Genomic DNA, 21,324 nt, shown 5'->3' with positions numbered 1-21,324 from the left:
CCGAAAAGACTGAAAAAAAGGATAAATAACCACTTTTGTCCCTGAATGTATAATTTGCTGACAAATGTGTTTCTGAAAGATGAAAATACAAAATTTAGTTTCCGAAAGTGTAAAAAGTGTGACAAATATATCCAACCGTTAACTTTCGCCCGTCATCATTAATAAAATAGTCTACATGGCACAAAGGGACAAATTTGCCACTAAAATTATTGTCAACATGGTCATCTCTAATTGTCAACATAGGGGCATATTTGTCATATAATATTTTTTTGACTTTTCGTCTTCCCATTCCGCTGACAAATGCGTCCCTGAAAAATGAAAATGCAAAATTTAGTTTTCGAAAATGTAAAAAGTGTGACAAATATATCCAGGCGTTAATAATAGATTGTGACTAATTATTATAATTTTAAAAAAATTATAATGATTGTGACAAAGTGTAAAAAGTGTTGCTAGATCTGAATTCCATGCTTCATATACAACCTCAAATACTGCTCATACTTCTTATTTCAATGCAACTAAGACTTAACAAAAGCAATCTAATCGTAATTCCTTATGTAAGAGATCCTAATTTCTAAAATAAATCTCTAATTCCTTAGGTGATCTAATTTTATAAATTGGAAAACAATCAGAAATCTCATTAATGCATAAACCTACTTTATTCATAGCAATAGATTCATACACAATTTACTCTAGATCAGAGATTTGAACTTGTTTTCACACAATTCAAATCTCTAAAAGCTAGGTTGATCATTCTCAAGCATGAAAATTAAGAGAAAAAGTATAAAAGATTGCATAAACCAAAAGTTGAACAATAAATGAATCTCATATGTTGGAGACCCACTTCATTTAAATCAGCAATGAGAATCTATTTACAAAAATCCATGGAGAAATCCATGGTAAAAGTCAAAAATCACAAGAATCTAAAATGGAGAAGATGAGGGAGAGAAAATTGCCCCCAGAGCTTCTCCCAAAAACGAGGAAAAAAATTGATCCAATATTCAAATATTGAACTAATGAGCAAAAAGCTACCTAAACTATCACATGATAACTATTTATACATTTTAATTTCTGCAGAATACTCGCTATAGTGAGCCTTCATGTCTTCACTTGATCTATCTACCCTTGAGTTTATGTACTTGAAGTAGCACTTTCTCGATGTGGCAAGGCTAGTACTCGTTGTAGTGAACTAGTGTTCTAGTCTTTAACTTCAAACTCTCATCTTGTTGTGACAAAAATAAAATTCTTTAAGGCGAATGAGCTTTCTCAAACCTCTAATTCTATTCTAAATTCACTACAAATGACATCCATAATTGTTTTCCCTACAACATCAAGCGACATTTGCTCACTTATTATGCTGACAATCCGTATAAGTTAAACAAATTTTAAAAAATTATTTTTAATGTAATTTTTTTATAAATTTAGTTATATTTATTAATATATTTGTATAAATATTATTACATTAAATAGTTTATTCAAGTGTATAAAATATGAAAATTGAGATATAAATTATATATATATATATATATGCTTATCAATTTCAATGTAATATATTAGTATATGTAGTAAAAAAATAATAAAATTGTCTCATAGTATATGTTAAAAAATATATTTATTGATATATCAACATAAATGTTTTTGTCTAGTGTAGAAGATTTTAAAATAAATTTCAACATTGAATTTTTTAAAATAAATAGATTTATTTATAAATAATTAGAAATAATTAAAAGTAATAACAATTCATATATTTTATTAAGACATAAATTATTATTATATGTATATAGAGGTATGAATTATTATATGTCAATTCGTATAGGCTATACGTATAAAATTTCATTAGTTGTCGTTATGAACATTTGAATGTGTACTTGTCATTGTAATAGGTGTTTCTAAAGGATGGTAGTCTCATGTCGCCGACAATTTTGTTATGGTCAACACATTGTCATTATCAAACAAAACAGTGACCTACTCCTTATATTAGTCGAGTGCACCAATATACTAATTACATGAGGTTGACCATCCAACATGTTGATTTAGGATAACATTGAACCATTTGTTATTGTTTACTTGTTTGTAACTTACATAGTTGTAATGTCATGGATAATGCATGTAACACTTTCTAATCATATTTGTGTAATGAACATAGTGTTTGTTTTCGATCGAACATAATAGTCAAATACAAAATAAACACAAATGTTAATCATAGTCATATACATAATTAATCAATTAATACAAATATTAAACAGTGCTTAGTCATAGTGCATACAAATATTAAATAGGACTCAGTCAATCCCAACTATCACAATCATCGTCCACCGTCATCTCTGTCCTGTGTATCCCTCATTTGTCTTTAGCGAACATAAACATTTCCTTGCTTAGTGACACCCCTGGCTAATCTTAAACAGTGCTCAGTCAGAGAGTATGCATCAGTCCTAGCAGTGACCATCCTCATATTTATCATGTGTTCCAAGTTTTTTGTTATCTTTTGGCAAGCAACCTACGACATTGAGAACAACGTCAATAATAAATATTGGAAGCATGTAAGAAAAAAAATTTATTAGTCTAATTATAAATATATTATACCACTGCTTGTCAAGGCATGTCTGCATCAACAGTTGCAGGTGCAGGTGGTTGTGTTATAATTGTTGTAAGAACAAGCAACACAGGTGGGTCTAGCATAATTGATGTATGATCATGCACCATGGTGGATGTCTAGGAGGCTCCCCCACCTATGGCAAACTCATGAATGGGTGGGATATCATATAAAACCACTTCATATAGCCAGCAACACACTGACCAAGAAAAGTACAAAAGTCTCTAACTAGTTCAAGGCATTAAGAAAATTAAAGTCATTTATCATCAATCTCTTCTATCGATAGAGATGTAGACGTAGAAGTATGGAGTGCAGGAATGGACTGAACATAACCAAACTTCCGTAATACCCTCTCTGGTAGGTGTCTAACAATAGATGAACCCCATTTGATATGTCCAAAAAACAGTGAAATAAGCTCAAATTCTTTGAAACCACGGTGATCATCATAAGGTATCCAACAAACAGCATCTGGCATCAACCTATCTAACTGCTTACGATAGGTGGTCACTAATAATGTCTTTCCACACTTCCAACGACAAGCACGTGGTTTTCTCTCATGGTAATCCTCATCAGCAATAATATTTGCAATTCAAGGGAAAAGATCATTGATCCAAAACTACACATATTAAAAAATTCCAATAAGAATTCTAATCAATAGTACATATAAAACTTAAAACAAATAACAATGATAAAAAAAACAATATAACTACCTGCAAAAGAGTGATATATCCTACAAGATGTTTAGTCGAATGCTTGGATGCAACATTTAGATTCTCATGCATATGTATAGGTGTAGTTGTTCCCCATGAATACCCTTCAGATTGATTAAGGTCACGAAATGCATCCAAGAATACCACACTAATATGTGTGGCACTCTTGTTAGCAAATAGTGTGCAACCTACAAGATGTAACAAATATGATCGAGCTGCTAGTGTCCATTGTCTTGCGTCACATTTGCTACGATAAACGTCTTGCAGCCAGACTAGGTGAACATATGTCCCTCTACATTGCTTAGTCTCATCTTTTGCGTCTTGTCTACTGACTTCAAGCAACTCAACTAACAAGTCAACAACTTGTTCTACATCAATTGCATCAAAGGTATGGAAGACACTTGTAATGGGTAGATGTAATAAGGATGTCACATCATCGAGGGTTATAGTCAACTCTTCTATGGGTAGATGGAAACTACTAATTTCCTTGTGTCACTTCTTCACAAAAGCAGATAAAAGTCCCTTGTCACCTGTCTCCAACGAATATGTAATTAGAGAACTTAATCCTGAAGCACCCATTATGCATTTAATCTCAAGTGCAAGCCATCAAAATTTCTCCACCTTCCTCCCAAGAGAGCCCAACTTCAACTCAGTACGTTCCTGAAAATAACTAAAATTATTTACGTAAATTAAAATGATAAATACTTATTTAAATAAGTTTTAATTAAACAAATAACTACCTCTCCTGCCCATACTTTGGATGCCACATGATAAGCATAATCCGTCAACATTGATGTATCTTGGGGTCCACCTGGAAAACCCTGTGAATCACCAGCTACATCCTCTATAACTGGGTCATGAGGCTCGTTAGCAGCATTATCCACATTCTCAACAACCTCTGCAACAACTGTAGTTGTCTGTTGTCTATGTGCCGATGATGTCGGACCTCGACGCTGAAGGGCTTCTTCCTCATCACCTTTAACCTGTCTATCTAAGGCTCTTCCTAAAACTCTACCTAAAACTCAATGCAATCTTCTGGTTATAACCATAATCTAAAAATTTAAATAGTCATATCAATTAATGTTATCATTCAAATAATAGTTGAGTTTCAATTATATAACAAAAATGTTTTCATTCTATTACTCAAAAACTAACTAAAAAAGTAACTAATAAATCTTTTAAAGTCTGACTATATTATTAAATGTAGTATATTTTAACAAATGTAATAAATAATATTTAAATTAACAAATAAATGATTAATCTATCAAACTAAAATATATCATCAAAATCAAACTGTAATTTTATTTTAAATATTTTATAAATCACTATTTAATAATTCATAAATAAGTATTTAATTAATTTATAAATAACTATTTTAAAACTTTTATATATTCATAAATCAATGTAAAAATTTATTTTTTAAATTTTTATACTTTAAATCACTATTTCTAGCAAACTAAAAGATATGATCAAAATCAAAATACAATATTTTTAATTTTTTATAAATAACTATTTAATTATTTTAGAATAACTATTTTAATACTTTTATATATTTATAAATGAATGAAGAAATTCATTTTTATATTTTTATACTTCAAACAACTATTTATGTAAATATTTAATAGTATTAATATAATAATATTTATACAAATATATTAATAAATAACATTTTCTTATACAATATTACCTATTTTGTTTAAATAAATTTTAAAATAAATACATTATAAAAATTTGGAATTTTTGTTATTTAATTATTTTATAAATAACTATTTTAAATATTCAAAAGTATTAAAATAGTTATTTATAAATTAATTAAATAACAACAAAATTTATACATTGATTTTTAAATAAATGAAATTATTAAATAATTTATTTATTTAAAATTAACAAACATATTGGTAATCTGTATGGATTGACAATCCATATGGATCATACGGATTGTCCAATTTGTATTATGTATATGGAGTCCAAAAAGTAAAAACTCATCGTCGACGACACAGTGCTACTCAACGGTGGAGGAGAGGAGACTCACAAAGGAGAAAAGACTCGCGGAGGAGAAACCACATACGCAGAGGAGCCACTAATTCAAAACACACCACGGGTGGAGGAGAGCTTCGCGGAGGAGGAGAAGGAGGAAAGATTCATGAAAAATACCAATGAACAATGCACTTGGATGGTGTATTTGAGCTTTTAAGTAAAGGACAAACTGGTATTTGACTGGGTGTAGAAGAAAATTACATGGTGCAGAAAGAATATCCCATAAATTTGTCACATTATATCAAACCATTTTCAATAGTTGGGCATTGCTACGTGCACCCAACAAACCCCGCATTTTCACGCTTTTTCCATTTTGCACCTTCTGTAAAAGTATACGAATCAGCTAATCCATAGGCCTCGTATGGATTAGCTAATCCGTATGAGGCCCAATCCATTTTTTTTAATTTTTTTTTCAAAAATATATTTTACGAATTAATTTAAAATTAATGGTCCAAACAAAAGTCAAAGTAACTTTCATATTATTAGCACGATGCTCTAATCAACTAAGCTAATAACATAATTATGTTATAAAATAACTAATGTTGTTATATATAACACTAAAATTTTCTAATGTATATTTAATGTACATATAAATTTAAATAATAAATTTTGTGACAACTAATTTTGATATAACTCATACGAATTATTTAATTTGTATATTTTTTTATAAATAAAAAAATATTTATTATTAAAAAAATTAATTTATTAAAAAGTTAAAAAAAAAACACTTACTAATCACGTAATCCATATGAGTTTAACTCATACGGATTACATAATTCGTATAGGTGATTGAGCTTATACGGATTAACTAATCTGTATGAGATTTACGAATTAACTGAATCATATCCCTTTTACGAAAGGGTAAAATGGGAAAATTATAAAATTACTGGGTGTACCAGCAATTTCACTGGATGCACGTAACCATGCTCGAAACTGACCAAGTGCTCAAAAAGATGTTGCATTGATCTCTTCTCTTTTTTTTTGGTATTTATCTCATTTTCGTACCTAAATATACAGTTTTTTATTCGATATATCCCACAAAATGGGATGAAAATTCCTAATACATAAATTGATATGAAAATCCAATGAGCATAAACTACTCTTCATATTTCAAACACAAATTACAGAAACAGAATATAATAAAATAAAATAAATACAGTGACCAGGAGTGTGAATTGTGAGGTATGCCTGTTTATTTGAAATATCAGAAATTAACATAACACTTGCTTTGCTTCTTGCAACTTCCATCAAGTTTCTAGATAAACATAAATATTGCTTTATTTGGTTGATCCCACAAAGTAAGATTAGAATCCTTATTTTACATATTTGATATTCCAAACATAACTTACAGAAACGTGAATACATAAATACAATGATCAGAAGTCTACGATAAAGCCAAGACTGCCACGTATCCTAGAAGCCACATGAGTGCCAGAATTTACTCCAATCTTCCTGAACCTGATGATCCAAATCACAGAACCCAAAAAAGGTTGAAGCTTTAATATGATATGGAAAGAGTATGACTTTACACGATTATCCCCCTCCAGCAGCTATTCATCTTAGATTTTCATTATCCATCCCATGAAGTAGACATACACAAAGCCAGGTTAGACATCCATTGAGCAAAAGAAAAGTTGAAACTTGATACGCATGAATATTCTGCATAACCAGCTTCCTGTCAAAAACAGATTCCGTGAAACCACATTTATTTCTTACCCACCAAACGTACCATATAACTGTGCACCAAACTACCACCCACATTTCTGCTTCTTTTTTCAAAACTTTATGTAAATGCTGCCAAAATGGTTCAATCGGGGTTGTTTCCTCAAATTGTCCGCAAAAAGCGCAAAACACATCCTGTGAAGCATCCATAATGTTCCTATTCCTTAGATTGTCCTTAGTTGGCAATCAATCCAAGAATACTCTCTCCACACAAGGCATATAACTTTCTTCGGGACCTTCAATTTCCAAATCATTGAAAACGCCTCTGTTGGTTGACTTCCCATAAGTAAATTATGCAAGACCCTATACCCATATTTTACTGAGTATATTCCAGTGTTGTCATCAAGCCACCACCAACTATCACGACCCTGTTTCTGAATTCTAACATTTGCTAACATGTGATTTATGGTTGTAACCAAAAATGTCTCCCATTCGAACCATCTCCTTCTCCACTTGAAATCCCACATCCAAGTATCTCCCACCCAAAAAACCCTACACTTGTGAAATATACATTGATCAGGAGTTTTAAGTATACCTGTTTATTCAAAACTTGAGAAATATACACTTGCTTCTTTCACCTTTCACCAAGCCAATTACTTGACGCCCAAATTTTTGCAGCACCAGAGCTTGCTCCCCTCAACCTTCATTCTCCTCAAATGAGAAGAATTCTTAACAAGCAACTCAACAGCCTTGGAGTCTATCCCAAAATAGTGCATAATATCCACATTTACAAGGCATTTGCAGCTCCTGAGCAAAGAAACCATAGCAACACAAGTGTCCCTTACGATGGAGAATTGTGCCAAATTATAAATTGTGCCAACCATTTTAAAATCTATAAGAGAATTGCACCAATTATCTACGATGGAGTTGTTTAACCCTTTTTTACTTGGAGTAAGTTAAAAAATTTCATCTTAAAAATAAATTAGGAGAACAGCCCAGAGCTACTTATGAGCCTACAAGATAATTAAACCAATTAAACTCTGGTCACATCAAAACAGAAATTAAATAAAAATCTGAAAGAGAAGCAAACAGAAAGTTTACAGTTCATCCTGCATACATACTCACAATCTCCCACCAAACATCAAACTGCGGTGATTTAGTTCCCTTAAGGTTGAAAGAAATAGATAAATCAAGAGGAAAATCAATCCTTGACACCAAAATGTGAAGAACTGTTGCTCTCTTCCATGGATGTACCAAAGCTAACCATATTTTATTTGAAAAATCCAAGTTAACAGCTATTATATTTACATGCTTATAAATTATTTAGAATATAAGTCAATAAAAATCTGCAAAACATGTTCAGGTATGTATGCACACCTGAGGAATGGGTTGCCAGCAACAACCATGGCATGGCTTGCCCAAAGTCTTCACCTCCAGTTCTTATTGCAGAAAATCCCGTACAATTAGGTATGAATTCACCTGTTCAACATTATAATACATAAGAATTGTGATAAATAATTAAATTCAGCAGCATTATTGGCCAGAAAGCATTCAGGACAATTTTGTCTCCAACATGTCCTTGGACGGTGGAGAAACAGCATTCTGTGAAGCATTTACTCCTTGACCAAGTAAGCTACCTACAACATCACAAGGTGTACCAAGTGGTTGATGGTTAAAGAGAGCCATGAAGTTCCCACTGTTAAACTGTGGTTCTTGATCAATGGGGGATTGAGAAGACAAATAGTTTTCACTCTGTGATAGCTTTCCTTTGAAGGTTGGAGAGCTGTGTGCAAAGGAATAGGTGCCATAGATCTTTGTTCATAGATCTGGTTCATATGTCACCTTGCGATTGAGGGAACATGCCTGAATCTCCTTGAATCAGAGAACCAGCCTGGAAGGGGATCCAATGCACCAGATATATACGACCACCTGACTGTGAAGATTAATCAACATGAGCTGGAAAGGGTTGTTGTGCATGTTGACTAAGCAGCAATAAGGGTTCTTATCATGTACCATGTTTCTTTTCATTGTTATACCTTAATTAGTACTGCCAAACAATGTACATCAATATCTTCTGGGACCAAATCCCCTATTTAATTCATCCCTAACACTCCTCTAGACAATTGTGTGCAATAATTCTGAAGATCTCCTCTGCCTGCATGAATAAATCTAACTGTTTAACAAAGCAGGAGCATACAAGTAGTACTTTGTAAATTGAAGTAATGATCAAGTCTGTATAGAATGGTGAATTATAAAGCAGAAGTGTCATTTCTCTTTTTGACATTTTTTAAATTGAGTCCAGTTGTTAAGTTAAATGTCATGAGAAAATGTTACAAGGAGAAGCAAAGCTGAGAGTAATCTAGGTGATCAACCTGAAACCCTCAAAGTGTGTACAAGTGCCTTTGCATTAGAAGCAGTACGGTTGGCAAACTGTTCCCTCTTGTGTCATGTGATAACTGCATGGATTCTGTTGAAACTCCATAAACATGTGAAAAACAAAACAAAAAGAAGCCAACAAAAATCAAACTAGTTATTTCCATCATGAATCATGAGAAAGACAAGTACCATCTTTATGCAAAAACAAATACAGCTAACTACATATATCATACAAGGTTGAAAGAGCATTCAAATTTTCAAAAGAAAACTAATACAAATGAAACACTTACAAAATCCCATTGGCGATATTTCAAAACTACCTACCTGTTTGATTGGACCATATGACTCAAAATCCCTCTGCTCCCAGTGGTCTCTGTTAGAAGCAAAATACTAGCAAGTGAACAACAGAAATCAATTCCCCTACCTACAATACTACAAAGCATGCATGAACATATATCATATCATGGACCATCAAGTAGAAGATACAAACAAACCGGCTTCTTGATCATTGTCCAAACCCAACCCTGCAAAAAAAAGAAGGTAAAATATGTGTTTTTCATCCCCATAAATATGAAAGTATTGGGAATTCGTTCCTCTGAACATTTTCATATTTATGAGGATAAAAAAATCACCTCATGGACATCAAAGTACGCACTCGCTTGTGACTATATCTATCTCCTTGGCACTCGGGGTGTTCCTGAGTATCTGCATTTGTTCTAGCACCGCCTCTCAACTTTGTCGATAGAATATTCAGTAGTCTTTTCCGTCGATCCGATTCTTCTTCCGGCAGGTTGGAAAATTCTAACACAAACCTGGACACTTTGACACCAGGATGTGTTATTTCACGAACCTTAACGCCAACTGTTTTGGGAGAATCAAACAATGCTCGCAAGAGAGAACGAGATTGTGGAGAACCCAACAGTATCCGAGTGGCAAAACGAGATTGAGAAGAACTAGACATGATTATTCAACGGTGTTTAAGCGATTGAGATTGAGAGAAGAAAAAGATTAGGAGATTGAGATTGAGAGAAGATAAAGATTACGAGATTCACAATTTGATCATTTCTCCGATCAAAATTAATTTTTTGTATCAATAATGGACAAACGACCATTTGCCAGCAATTTTTTTTCAAATTTATCCCGGCTATTAATTTAAATTTTATCCCAAGTGATAAATTTGAAAAAAAAAATTGCCCCCAAAAGATCATTTGGCCATCATTAATAGCTACTTAGGTCTGAATAATCAAAATCGACACTAATTACGGATATAAACATTCATATTCCTTAACAAAACCCACAAACCTTACACTAAAAATAAAATACATACAAAGTTAGATTAACTAACATAGCCGATATGCTATGATTCTCTCTCCGATCAAAATTAATAACCATATCAGTAATAGCTACTTAGTTATGAGTAATTAAAATCGGCAATAGTTAATTACAGACATAAATGATGTATTTAAGTATAGCCTAATAAAAACATCTAAATGATTTATCAAAAATAGTATAAAAATAAAAACATCTAATTTTTGGCGGAGTGACCAATCAATTATGTGTAAAAAAACAAAAACAAAAACAAAACAATTATTTACTTAAAATAATAACAAAGCGTGGCAAAGAGAGAGAGTTATAGAAGACGTTGGTCGGACCTCGCTTGCGGTCGCGGTTCTTGCCGGAGTCGATCGGAGCTGCGTCGGCGGCGGAGGCGTATCCGGCGGCGTCGCGAGGGAGCTTGTACTGCGAGAGGTTGTTCATACTCACACTCTTCCTCATGGAGTCCACCACGACTCTGACGCCGAACAGCATGATCTCGCCGGAGACGGCGGAGTTGGCGGCGGCGGCGGAAGAGGAGGAGGAGGAGGATAGAGGCATTTGTAATTCATTGAAGAAGGGTCGCACCATAGAGATCTTTAACAGCTTTGAGCTATTCTACCATCTTTCTACATATTCTCTCAATTTTTCCTTCCTAGATAAGAAGTAAGAATTTTGTTTAGTTTTCCTTTCTTAAAAAATTTTAGAATTGGATTTGACTTTGATCTAACAATAATGTTGTTTGATTTATAATTTTCAGCCTAACTTTGTTCTTACAACAAGCATACTTGAACGGTTCATGCTCTCTTTGATTATTTCTACCAATAAAAGTACCTATACTATACCTGCATAATTTCAGTGCTTATGTGGTGGTGATGGAGGATATCCTTTGCAACAGTTTAAGTTGCTATTGCATAACTTTGTGAGTAATTTGTTCTTAAATATATTCAGATAAATCAAATCATGAAAACTTTAACGGAGATATTAACTATCTTGACTTTGAGGGAATTTAAGCTTTATAAAATTTATAATTGTGGAGCATACTTTTTAATATTTGGAAACTCAAAGGAGAAGTAAACTTTTACAAAATAGAAATAGATCATTTTTTTTCCTAAGTTTGAGATTAATCTTACTCGCAATACATGATTATGATTAACCTAAGAAAATTTTATTCACGATAAGAATCAAACACAGATTTTTCTGTTAAATACATCATCCTCGTTCATGTAAATGCGGTGGGATCTTATCGCGTCTATCCTTTGGAATGAAATAGATCATTGATACAATGTAAATTAGGATAAGGTTAAATATACCTGCTACTTCCACTTGACACATAATAAAAAGAATAAGTTTAGGTGAGGGCAGTAATTTTAATTATGTAGGGAGATTGTGGTAAAGATGGAAGCACGGCAGGACAACAATCTTTTTGGATCAACGATGAGAGGTAGAACAACAAATGAAGGAACCGTTATCCATTATGATTGAAAATAATTGGTGAATGAAATTATTATCGTCATTAAATGATTAAACTTAATAATAATAATAATGATAATAATAATAATAATATGAGAATGAGGATTGTTGTTTAAGGTTTCAAATCTATTTTTTCTTCAATTACTTAGTGATTTTTAATTTTTTAAATAAAAAAGAATAATAATCATTTTTAGTCATCATTATGTTAACTTAACTATTTTAAAATTTAAAACACTAATGTTTCTAACGAAAATTTGAAAAAAAATGACCAAAATAATATATTTCAAAAATACAAAGGACAATAATAAAACTTTTAATACATAATATATCAAAGCGAAACAATTATGAAATATAATGAACCAAAACATAATGAACAGAACACTAACATTTTTAACGAATAAACAAAATGATACATTTTAAAAACTTTAAAAACCAAAATAAAACTTATAAAACTTAATATATCAAAATAAAAGAGTAAAGTACCAAATTTGTCCCTCACTTTTGGAGGCGCTGTCAATTTGGTCCCTGAGATTTAAAAAATGTTAAAATGATCATCGACTTTACATTTCGTTTGCCACGTTAGTCTCTGCCGATAGTAGTCTCTTGACACCGTTAGTAAATGTGTGATTTAAGTGTCACCTGGACGCACACGTGGAACTTCCACATTATCTTCTACTTGCCACGTAAGGAGTGACTAAATTGACATTAAAGGGACTAAAATGACATAATTTAGGTGATGTCTTTTTCCCCAAAATCTTAAAACCCTAACGGCTACTTTAACATTCACGCTTTCATTTCATTTTTCCTCCTACTCATACTCTCATCCAATTCTTATTATTCTCATATTCATCTTTCTCCATCTTTGTAGTTCTTTTTCTATTATTTTAAGGTCTATCATGTCTGTTAATTCAAGCACAAGGGAGAATGTCACGTCAAATCGTCTTTTCTATTGTTGTAGAAGAGCTATCATTCGAACAGCAAGGACGACAAGGAATAATGGGAGACTGTTTTATACTTGTCCATTACCACAAGTAAGTAATGTTAATGGTGTTTTTTGTATTCTAATTTTTGTGCAAGATTTAACATGAGTATTTTGTGGGTTGATGAAGACATTGGTTGATGAAGACATTGATGTTGGTGCAACTGAAATAGGTAGAAGATCAAATGCAGTGAAAAACAAAACCCTTACCTCTATTGGAAAGCACTGATTGCGTCAATCAACACTGGAGAGTGACGATGATCGACGTGGAACACACAAAAGCACTGATTGCGTCAATGAACAGTGAAGGGCGACGAAGAATGGCAACCACCACCACTGGGAGAGCGATGATCAACGTGGACCTAGCACACGAATGTTATCCTTCAACCATAGGAGGGAGAAAATGATGAGATAAAATTCATCACGTTTTCAATTAGACTGAAAACTATTAGGGATCAATCTGACACTATATACAAAAATTAGGTCATATTAGTCCCTATGACGTGACATTGCTTATTTTCCAATTACGCTTATCATGTGTGCGTCCAGGTGGCACATAACGTGTCACATCACATAATGTTAGGAGACTACTAACGACAGGGACTAACGTGACAAACGAAATGTAAAGTCAATAATCATTTTAATATTTTTTAAATCTCAGGGACCAAATTGACAACGCATTCAAAAGTAAGGGACTAATTTGATACTTTACTCCAAAATAAAATAACTACTACACATAATAAACAAAAAATGATATTAAACCAAAAGTTAACACAACTAAGCACGGATTGCACATGAAATCCAAAAAAATAAACTAATTGTCAAGCATTGATTTCCACCGCCAAATATCCATACTTCCTTGTTACAATTTCGTGCAAGTTATCAATCATACCAAAGTAGCATGTCAATTCCTCCCCTATCAAACAGCAAAGTTTAATGTCTCACGAAGAATTTTGCTGGATTCCCACTCCTCATTAGATTACAGTTGGGATTTACCATCGTCCTTTAATTAAAGTTGTCCTTTAACTTTATGATGCCTCATCCCCTATTAAGCTGGATGCAGGTTTCCATGCTAGTGGGCCTAGTCAAATCCTTAAATGAGTCCAGAAAAGTCAATTTGATGGACCACACACTCACCAACTTGTTCTTGTACACACAAAATGAAGCACATAAACAGTGTTTGTCACATTATATCAAACCATTTCTAACAGAAACTGAGCAAGTGCTCAGAAAGATGTTGCATTTATCTCATTTCCGCACATAAATATAAAGTTTTTTATCCGATATATGCCACAAAATGGTATGCAAATTCTTTGTACATTTATATGAAAATCCATTTAGCAGAATCTACTCTACACGTTTCAAACATAATATAAACTTATGACTTAACACTTGTTTTGCTTCTTTCAGCTTGCACCAAGTTCGTAGATAAAATATAGTTCTTTATTTGATTGATCTCACAAAATGAGATTAATTCGAAGCCTTATTTACATATTGGGGAAAATTGTTTTTCCTCCGAAAAAAAATGAAAATATTTAAAATTTAAATTTTTAATATGTTTTTTATTCTTATTAGATGTAATCTAAACCTATTAATTAGGCATATAATCGATATAAAAAGTAACATTTTTTTCTTTAATTATACACATAATTAATGTAAAAAAAGTAAGTAGATTGAGATGTTCTAATCTTTCATAAAAAAACAATACATTTCAATTTCATGATAATAAAAGTATAATAAAAAATTTACAAAAACAAATTACCAACATTTTCATATCAGGAAAACATATTTTATTCTTACATATATTTAATAAGATTTCCAAGCATAAAATACAGAAATGAATGGATAAACACATCAATCAGGTGTGCGAACTGTGAAGTATACGTGTTTATTCAAAACTAGAGAGAAAATATACACTTGCTTCATTCACCATCCATTCCAACTACACAACAACAACTTCAATAAACTTACTCGCCGCCCACATTTTCGCAGCATCAGAGAGCTTGCTCCCCTCAACCTCCATTCTTCTCAAACGACAACAATTCTTAACAAACAACTCAACAGCCTCAGAGTGAATCCCGGAGCAGTTGACAACATCCACATTCTGGAGCTGCTTGCAGCTCCTGAGAATGGAAGCCATGGCAAAACTGGTGAGCCCCTTGCATCCTCTCACCTTCAAGTCAATCAAATGAACGCACGAAACCGTCATCGAAACGAACTCCTTGTCGTGCAGCATTTCGTTGTGCGACAAGTCGAGCATCTTCAATTTCCTCAAATGCTGCCCCAATGTGGCAAGCAGACCCGGTTCTGTTTCAACCACGTCACAGTTAACAAGCGCCAATTCTTCCAGGCCTTTCAACGCTGCGGCGAGGGCCTTCAAGCCCTCGCCGCTAACGAGGCAACAGCTCTGAAGCCTAACGCTCGTTAGCCCCTCGAAATTCCTCGCCATCTCTGAGAGATGGTGGTTGTTGAGGTCTAGAGGCAAACGAAGATCGATTTTTCGTACATTACACCTACACTGAGTAAAGAACTGGAGTAATCCCTCTTTGCTTCCACCATCATGAACTAAGAGGGAACTCAAGGAGGTACAATGCTCCACAAGTTCTAAGAGAACAGCATAAACCACAGTCCTGCAAGTTCTCAGCTCAATTTCCTCGAGACCTTGCAAGGACTTGAGAAAAGACGAATAAGACCCTCCTATCCCCTGGCAACTCTGAAGCCTTAGTTTCTTAAGCTTTCTACATCTTCTCCATAACCAACCCACACCCCAATCGTCGCTGCGAATCCCCACCAAACAAATACTCTCCAACCCCAACCCCAATTCAAAATCAGAATCGGAATCAAAATCATGACTTTCTTCATCATCAGAAGAGAAAGTAATTGACAATTCCTTGAGGCAGGGGAAGGAGAGGAGCCAGTTGAGAAAAACAGGTCTCGGGAGGGTGATGCGGAGGGAATTTAAGCGGGGGCAGGAGGCGGAGAGAGAGAGTAGGGAGGAGAGAGAAACGGGTGCGGGGGTGAGAGAGAGCGAGAGGAGGTTGGAAAAGGGAGAGATGATGAGCGAGAGGAGGTGTGGGGAGAGAGAGAAGAGGGGTGGGGAGAGGGAGAGAGAGAGGGAGGAGAGGAAAGGGTGGTGGGAGAGGAAGGAGGAGAGAGAAGGGATGAGAGAGAAGTGAGGGGTTGTGAGGCGGAGAGAGAGGGAGGTTGTGGAGGAACGGTGGAGGCGGAGCCACCGCTTGCAGACGAGGGAGACGGAGGACGAGGATGATGAGGGAAGTTTCTGGAAGATTTCTTGCAGTAGTTCATCGTATAAACTGTTCTCCATCTCTCTCTCTGTGTTTGTGCTCGTGTGGAGGAGAACGAAGAACAGAACTGAACGGGTTGTTGTTCTAGCAAGGTCTGGTTTTTGACGAGAGAGAAGGTTGATTAGGTGAGAATTGAGAAGAGGAGAAGTGAATTTTTTATAAAGGCACCTTGCTTACACGCAGGTGAAGAGGACGTGGAACTCACGTCCTTACATTAAAAAGTAATAAATAAACAAAAACAGACAAACAAACAAACCAAAGTTGATACCTTACATTAGACAAAAGAAACTAAGAGGATAAGTGTCACTTAAAAAATATGAAAAGAAAAAAAAGTAATTAGTGTTTCTTATTGATATCCAAAATAGAATGAATTTGGTGAAGCCACTTTTTTTTTTTTTTGGTTTTTAATGTAGTTTTCTAAATTAGATTTTGGTTTTTAATGTAGTTTTCTAAATTAGATTTTTTTCGATTTGGCTGACTTACTTTACATATCAATATTGTGATTTGCTAATTAATAACTGAACAAGCAAAATCATCATTTCTTTTATCCTTAGAGTGTGTTTGGATGAGGGAAAATTTTAAATATTTTAATTGAAATTCTTTTATTTTTAAAATTTTGTGTTCAAATAAAAAAATTAAAAATGGTGAGGGTGAAATAAAATGAATGCAAAGAGAAGATAATTATCGACGTGAGGGAAGAGTCGTCGCGAATTCAAAAACAGGATTTCGAAAACTTTGAGTTGGAAGAGAGGATTAAAGTTATAAAGAAAATATGTGAATGTTTTGAAAGATTTTTCTATCAAGAATAAAATTTTAATTTCTCACATTTTAAGGGAAAATTAAAATTACACATTTTTAATCGTTTAAAATTCTGTTTTAAAATTTAAAAGATTTAAATTTTTCATAAAAAACATCCAAACAATAAATTTTAGATTAAAAAAATTTAAATTTTCTGATAAATTACTTTTCTCAATTAAAATTCTCCATATAAATTTCATACTTTTTAACGTGAACAACCAAGCCTAGTTTTACTCACATGATTTATCAAATTAAGTAAAAAAAAATATTTTCTATATTAATTATAATTATAGTCAATATATAAAATAATTTATATATCAATTATATTTATAATCGATATAAAAATATTTTTTACATTAATTATAATTATAACTCATCAAAAATTAAAATCACCCACACATCTTTCATTTCACATAATTTTATGAAACTATCTAATTTGATAATATAAAAAAAAGTCTAGAATTTACTTGATGATATTATTTCTTTAATTTTGGTAAGATAATTCCACAATTATATTTTTATTTTTTTAAATAACTGCACATCATAAAATCAAGGCATTTTGTGTTATCATCCTTTCCTTTCAAACATTAGTTGGTTGACTTTTATAGTTGAAACTAATTAAAAGAGTTTTACAAACTAATACTTTAATCAATCTAAAAAAATTTAAATTTGTATCCTAGAATAAAAAATGATTACTATTTCTAAAGGATTAATTTGACGCAAATTTAGCTTAAAGAATCGGTGCAACAATGTAAGGCTTTCACTATCTTAATATGTACAAAAATAATCTATATGTGGAAAAACTTATGTTTGATTCCCATCATGCATAAAATTTCATTAGAACAACAACAATACCTAAAAAAATAATATTTGAGCCGGTGAATTAGAAGATATTCGTGGTTTCTGATTTAGGATAAAAAAAATTTGATACAAATTTTAAAATAAAATCTAAAATAAACTTTTGAAAATAAAAGATCCAAATAAATCTGAAAATAAAATAAAATACTAAAAATATAATATACCCTTCATTCTATCTCAAAATTCATATCATGAACATATTTTGAGCAAATTATATTAAGATTTCCTGAAATTTTATATAATTACATAAGTATTTCCTTTTTTTTAAGTGATTACTTTCGCATCGGTTATACCCTACGTTAGTGTAATATTTCAAACATATAAAGGAGATTATTGTAGGAAAATAAAAAGGAATAAAATTATATGAAAAGTCTGGGGATTGGGTAGCTGCTTCGAGAGGAGATGGAGAATTCAAAGTTACTCATCTTCATTCTAGCGAGAAATTTGTAATTGATATAAACAAATAGAGTTGTTTGTGTAACTTCTGGGGATTGGTTGGAATGCCTTGCAGACATGCAGTGGCTACCATACAATTCAGAAATTTTAAGGTTGTGGATTATATGAATAATTATTATTCAAAGGAAACATATGACGCTTATTATGGCCATAAGGTGGCATCAATCAATGGTATGGATATATGGCCATCTACATTGTTTGAAGACATTTAACCACTAAAATACAAAAAAGGTCCTGATAGATCAAAGAAATTGAGAAGGAGGGAGCCTGATGAGGACCCTAATAGGACTAGACTAAAAAAGGACCTAGTTCCATATAAATGCACCAAATGTTGGAGAACGGGTCATAATTTGAGGAGGTGTCCATTGCCACCTCTAATAGTACCTGAAGAACAAAATCTAGAACCTAGTAAAGCTTAGTGTGCAAATCAAGATACAGGTGAGGGTGCAACTCAAGGTGTAGCTCAGGGTGCAAATCAAGGTGCAGGTGAGGGTGAAGGTCCACCTGCTGGAGGTCAAGGAGCAACTGAGGGTGGAAATGAGGGTATACCTACTGGAAGGTAGACTTAGGAAGTCAATATTGTTTATGGTACACTTACTGGAGTTCAACCTAGGCAATTGAATGTTGTTTTGGGTGCATTTGCTGGAGCTTAGACTCAGAATAAAAAATAAGGACATCACACAAATCAATAAGGTAAACTTTTCACAAATGCATAACATACCACATGAAAATTCATATAAATTAATTTGGTAATTTATTTTTGTAGGGAAAAAGTGTACAATAGTTTGTAAGAAAATTTATTGGTCCTCAACAACATCATTAGGCCAAACCTACAAATAGACATACGACAATACTCACTGTTTTTTTGTACTAACTGCATTAATTTCACAAATTTAATTTTTATAGGGGCATTGTGGGCACAATACTGCTTTAAATGAAAAAGTACATAAACTTCTTTCTAAACGCAAGGCACCAACAACAACCAAGGCACCAACAAGCAAAAAACTTAAAGGTTCTCAACTAACAACTATTGATAGGAACATTGAGCTGGGAAGTGGACTTTTTGACACTCAGACCAAGCCATGTGCATCAGTTAAAGATAGAAATTGACAAAAATAAGACAATGTGAAATACTTTTTGTTGTGGGGGTGTGGAAATGTTGCTTGCTTCATTTTTTACTTTTTGTAGTGGAATGTGGGAATCATGTGCATAGTTTACTGCACCTTTTATGTATTTGTTCTAGACAATGAGCACATTAACTATTACTTTAGGCCTTTTGGGACCATGTCGCTTATATCAAACAATTCTCACTTATGAATATATTGATATCTCTTTTGTTATATTTATACTATCACATTAACTCCATGAATGAAATCTTCATTTTACTGCAAATTAACAAATATACATTTCACTACCCCAAATTAATTTTTTTAATATCGTAGTACCTATAAAATGAAACATTTTCATTTTGATACTAAATTTTTTTATCTATTAAAAAAAAAGTACCTACAAAACAAACCATTTTATCATAACTAGCTCAAATTTGATTCATATTATTGCCACAAATTCTTTTTGGTACCAATAAACCACCTAAAACATGACCTTGTTGCCCTTGTTAAGCCAATAATAAAGATGACATTAACACATCATAAACTAATTTCATCAGAAACATCCAACCACATCAAATACAACATAATTACTTTCCAAGTACCAACCTACCAAATTTAACAAACACAACTATCGAAAGAAATGAACAAATTTAGCTACAACTCAATTTCTTCTATGACCACTAACATTCGTTGCAACTACAATACTTAGTAAATAAATGAACACCCAAAGCACTACAAATAAAAAACCTAACAGCTTCACCCTATTTCTTTCAACAATAACATTTTTCTTTTTCCTTCCAATTTTACTTTTCAAGTGCGCAACTTTAGTTTAGGATGCACAACATTCTTCTTCATGTGCAACAATTTTTACCCTCAAATATACTATTTCTTCTATATTTGCTTTAGCTTCCTCCATCAATGACGCAAGTTTTAGCTTCACTTCTTCATTTTCGTGAACATAATGGATTAAATCACTCATTTCTGTGGAAACATTATTGCCAGCCTTAGTATCATCAACCTATTGAAAAAATCTGCAAGAACTGGATTCCTACAATACAATACCAATTAAACAGAGTAAAATCTAAAACAAAACACAAAATTGACATTTCCTTACATTCCAATGTGGGCATCTCCAAAACCTTATCCCCGGATGGTTCACACTACGCGACGTGAACATAATAGCGGATACCTCACATTTGCACTTAACCATCATAGGAGATGATGGCGACGATTACGACAACCCACCCTTTCCCTTCATCCTTTCACCCATCAACCAAACAACCTCCGTTAGGGTTCCAAAATAGCCTTAGGTTCCAAAATTCTAAATGCCTCCCTTAAACGAGAGGACGTCAGAGGGGTAGTCGACAATGTAGAAGATGACGTCAGAGCGGGTGGCGACGATGTGGGGGTTAAGAAGTGGTCTTCGAGGTCAAGGAGTAGTTGGGCCTTTGAAGGGGTGTCGTTGAAGATGGTGAGGGGTTTAGTTTGATTTTAATTTCATTTTTTAAATATTTAAAAACAAAAATTAATGACATGAATTACGTGGTTAGTGACTATGCATGATGATGTGACATTTCGTTAGTCATGTCATCACTTAATGAATGTAACCTAACGACAGGTAATAAAATAAAATGCAATTTTTTTTAAGTATCTGGAG

General features: G+C 33.0%; 1 protein-coding gene and 1 long non-coding RNA gene across 9 annotated transcripts; both read right to left on the bottom strand.

Moving 5' to 3' along the window:
* Positions 1-6,508: 6,508 nt before the first annotated feature.
* Positions 6,509-10,951, bottom strand: LOC114390756. Of its 8 annotated transcripts, none has more exons than XR_003662010.1 (5): positions 10,008-10,951; positions 9,372-9,899; positions 9,036-9,154; positions 8,377-8,932; positions 6,509-7,806 (listed from the first exon to the last, which is right to left on the bottom strand). It is a non-coding gene; the product is annotated as an uncharacterized LOC114390756 (long non-coding RNA). The 8 variants fall into 8 exon arrangements; XR_003662013.1 differs by having other exon boundaries at positions 9,372-9,748; positions 10,031-10,951; XR_003662015.1 differs by having other exon boundaries at positions 8,377-8,478; positions 8,658-8,932; positions 9,372-10,948.
* A 3,965-nt stretch (positions 10,952-14,916) lies between these two features.
* Positions 14,917-16,619, bottom strand: LOC114389544 (F-box/LRR-repeat protein 4-like). Its single transcript, XM_028350237.1, has one exon. It carries the CDS (start codon positions 16,464-16,466, stop codon positions 15,084-15,086), a length of 1,383 nt encoding a protein of 460 aa, XP_028206038.1. The 5' UTR covers positions 16,467-16,619; the 3' UTR covers positions 14,917-15,083.
* Between the last annotated feature and the right edge of the window lie 4,705 nt (positions 16,620-21,324).

Source organism: Glycine soja, chromosome 16 (assembly GCF_004193775.1).
Source record: "Glycine soja cultivar W05 chromosome 16, ASM419377v2, whole genome shotgun sequence".
NCBI classification, from domain to species: domain Eukaryota; kingdom Viridiplantae; phylum Streptophyta; class Magnoliopsida; order Fabales; family Fabaceae; genus Glycine; species Glycine soja.
Note: the sequence above shows the minus strand (reverse complement) of the source record. Positions and strands in the feature narration are given on the sequence as shown.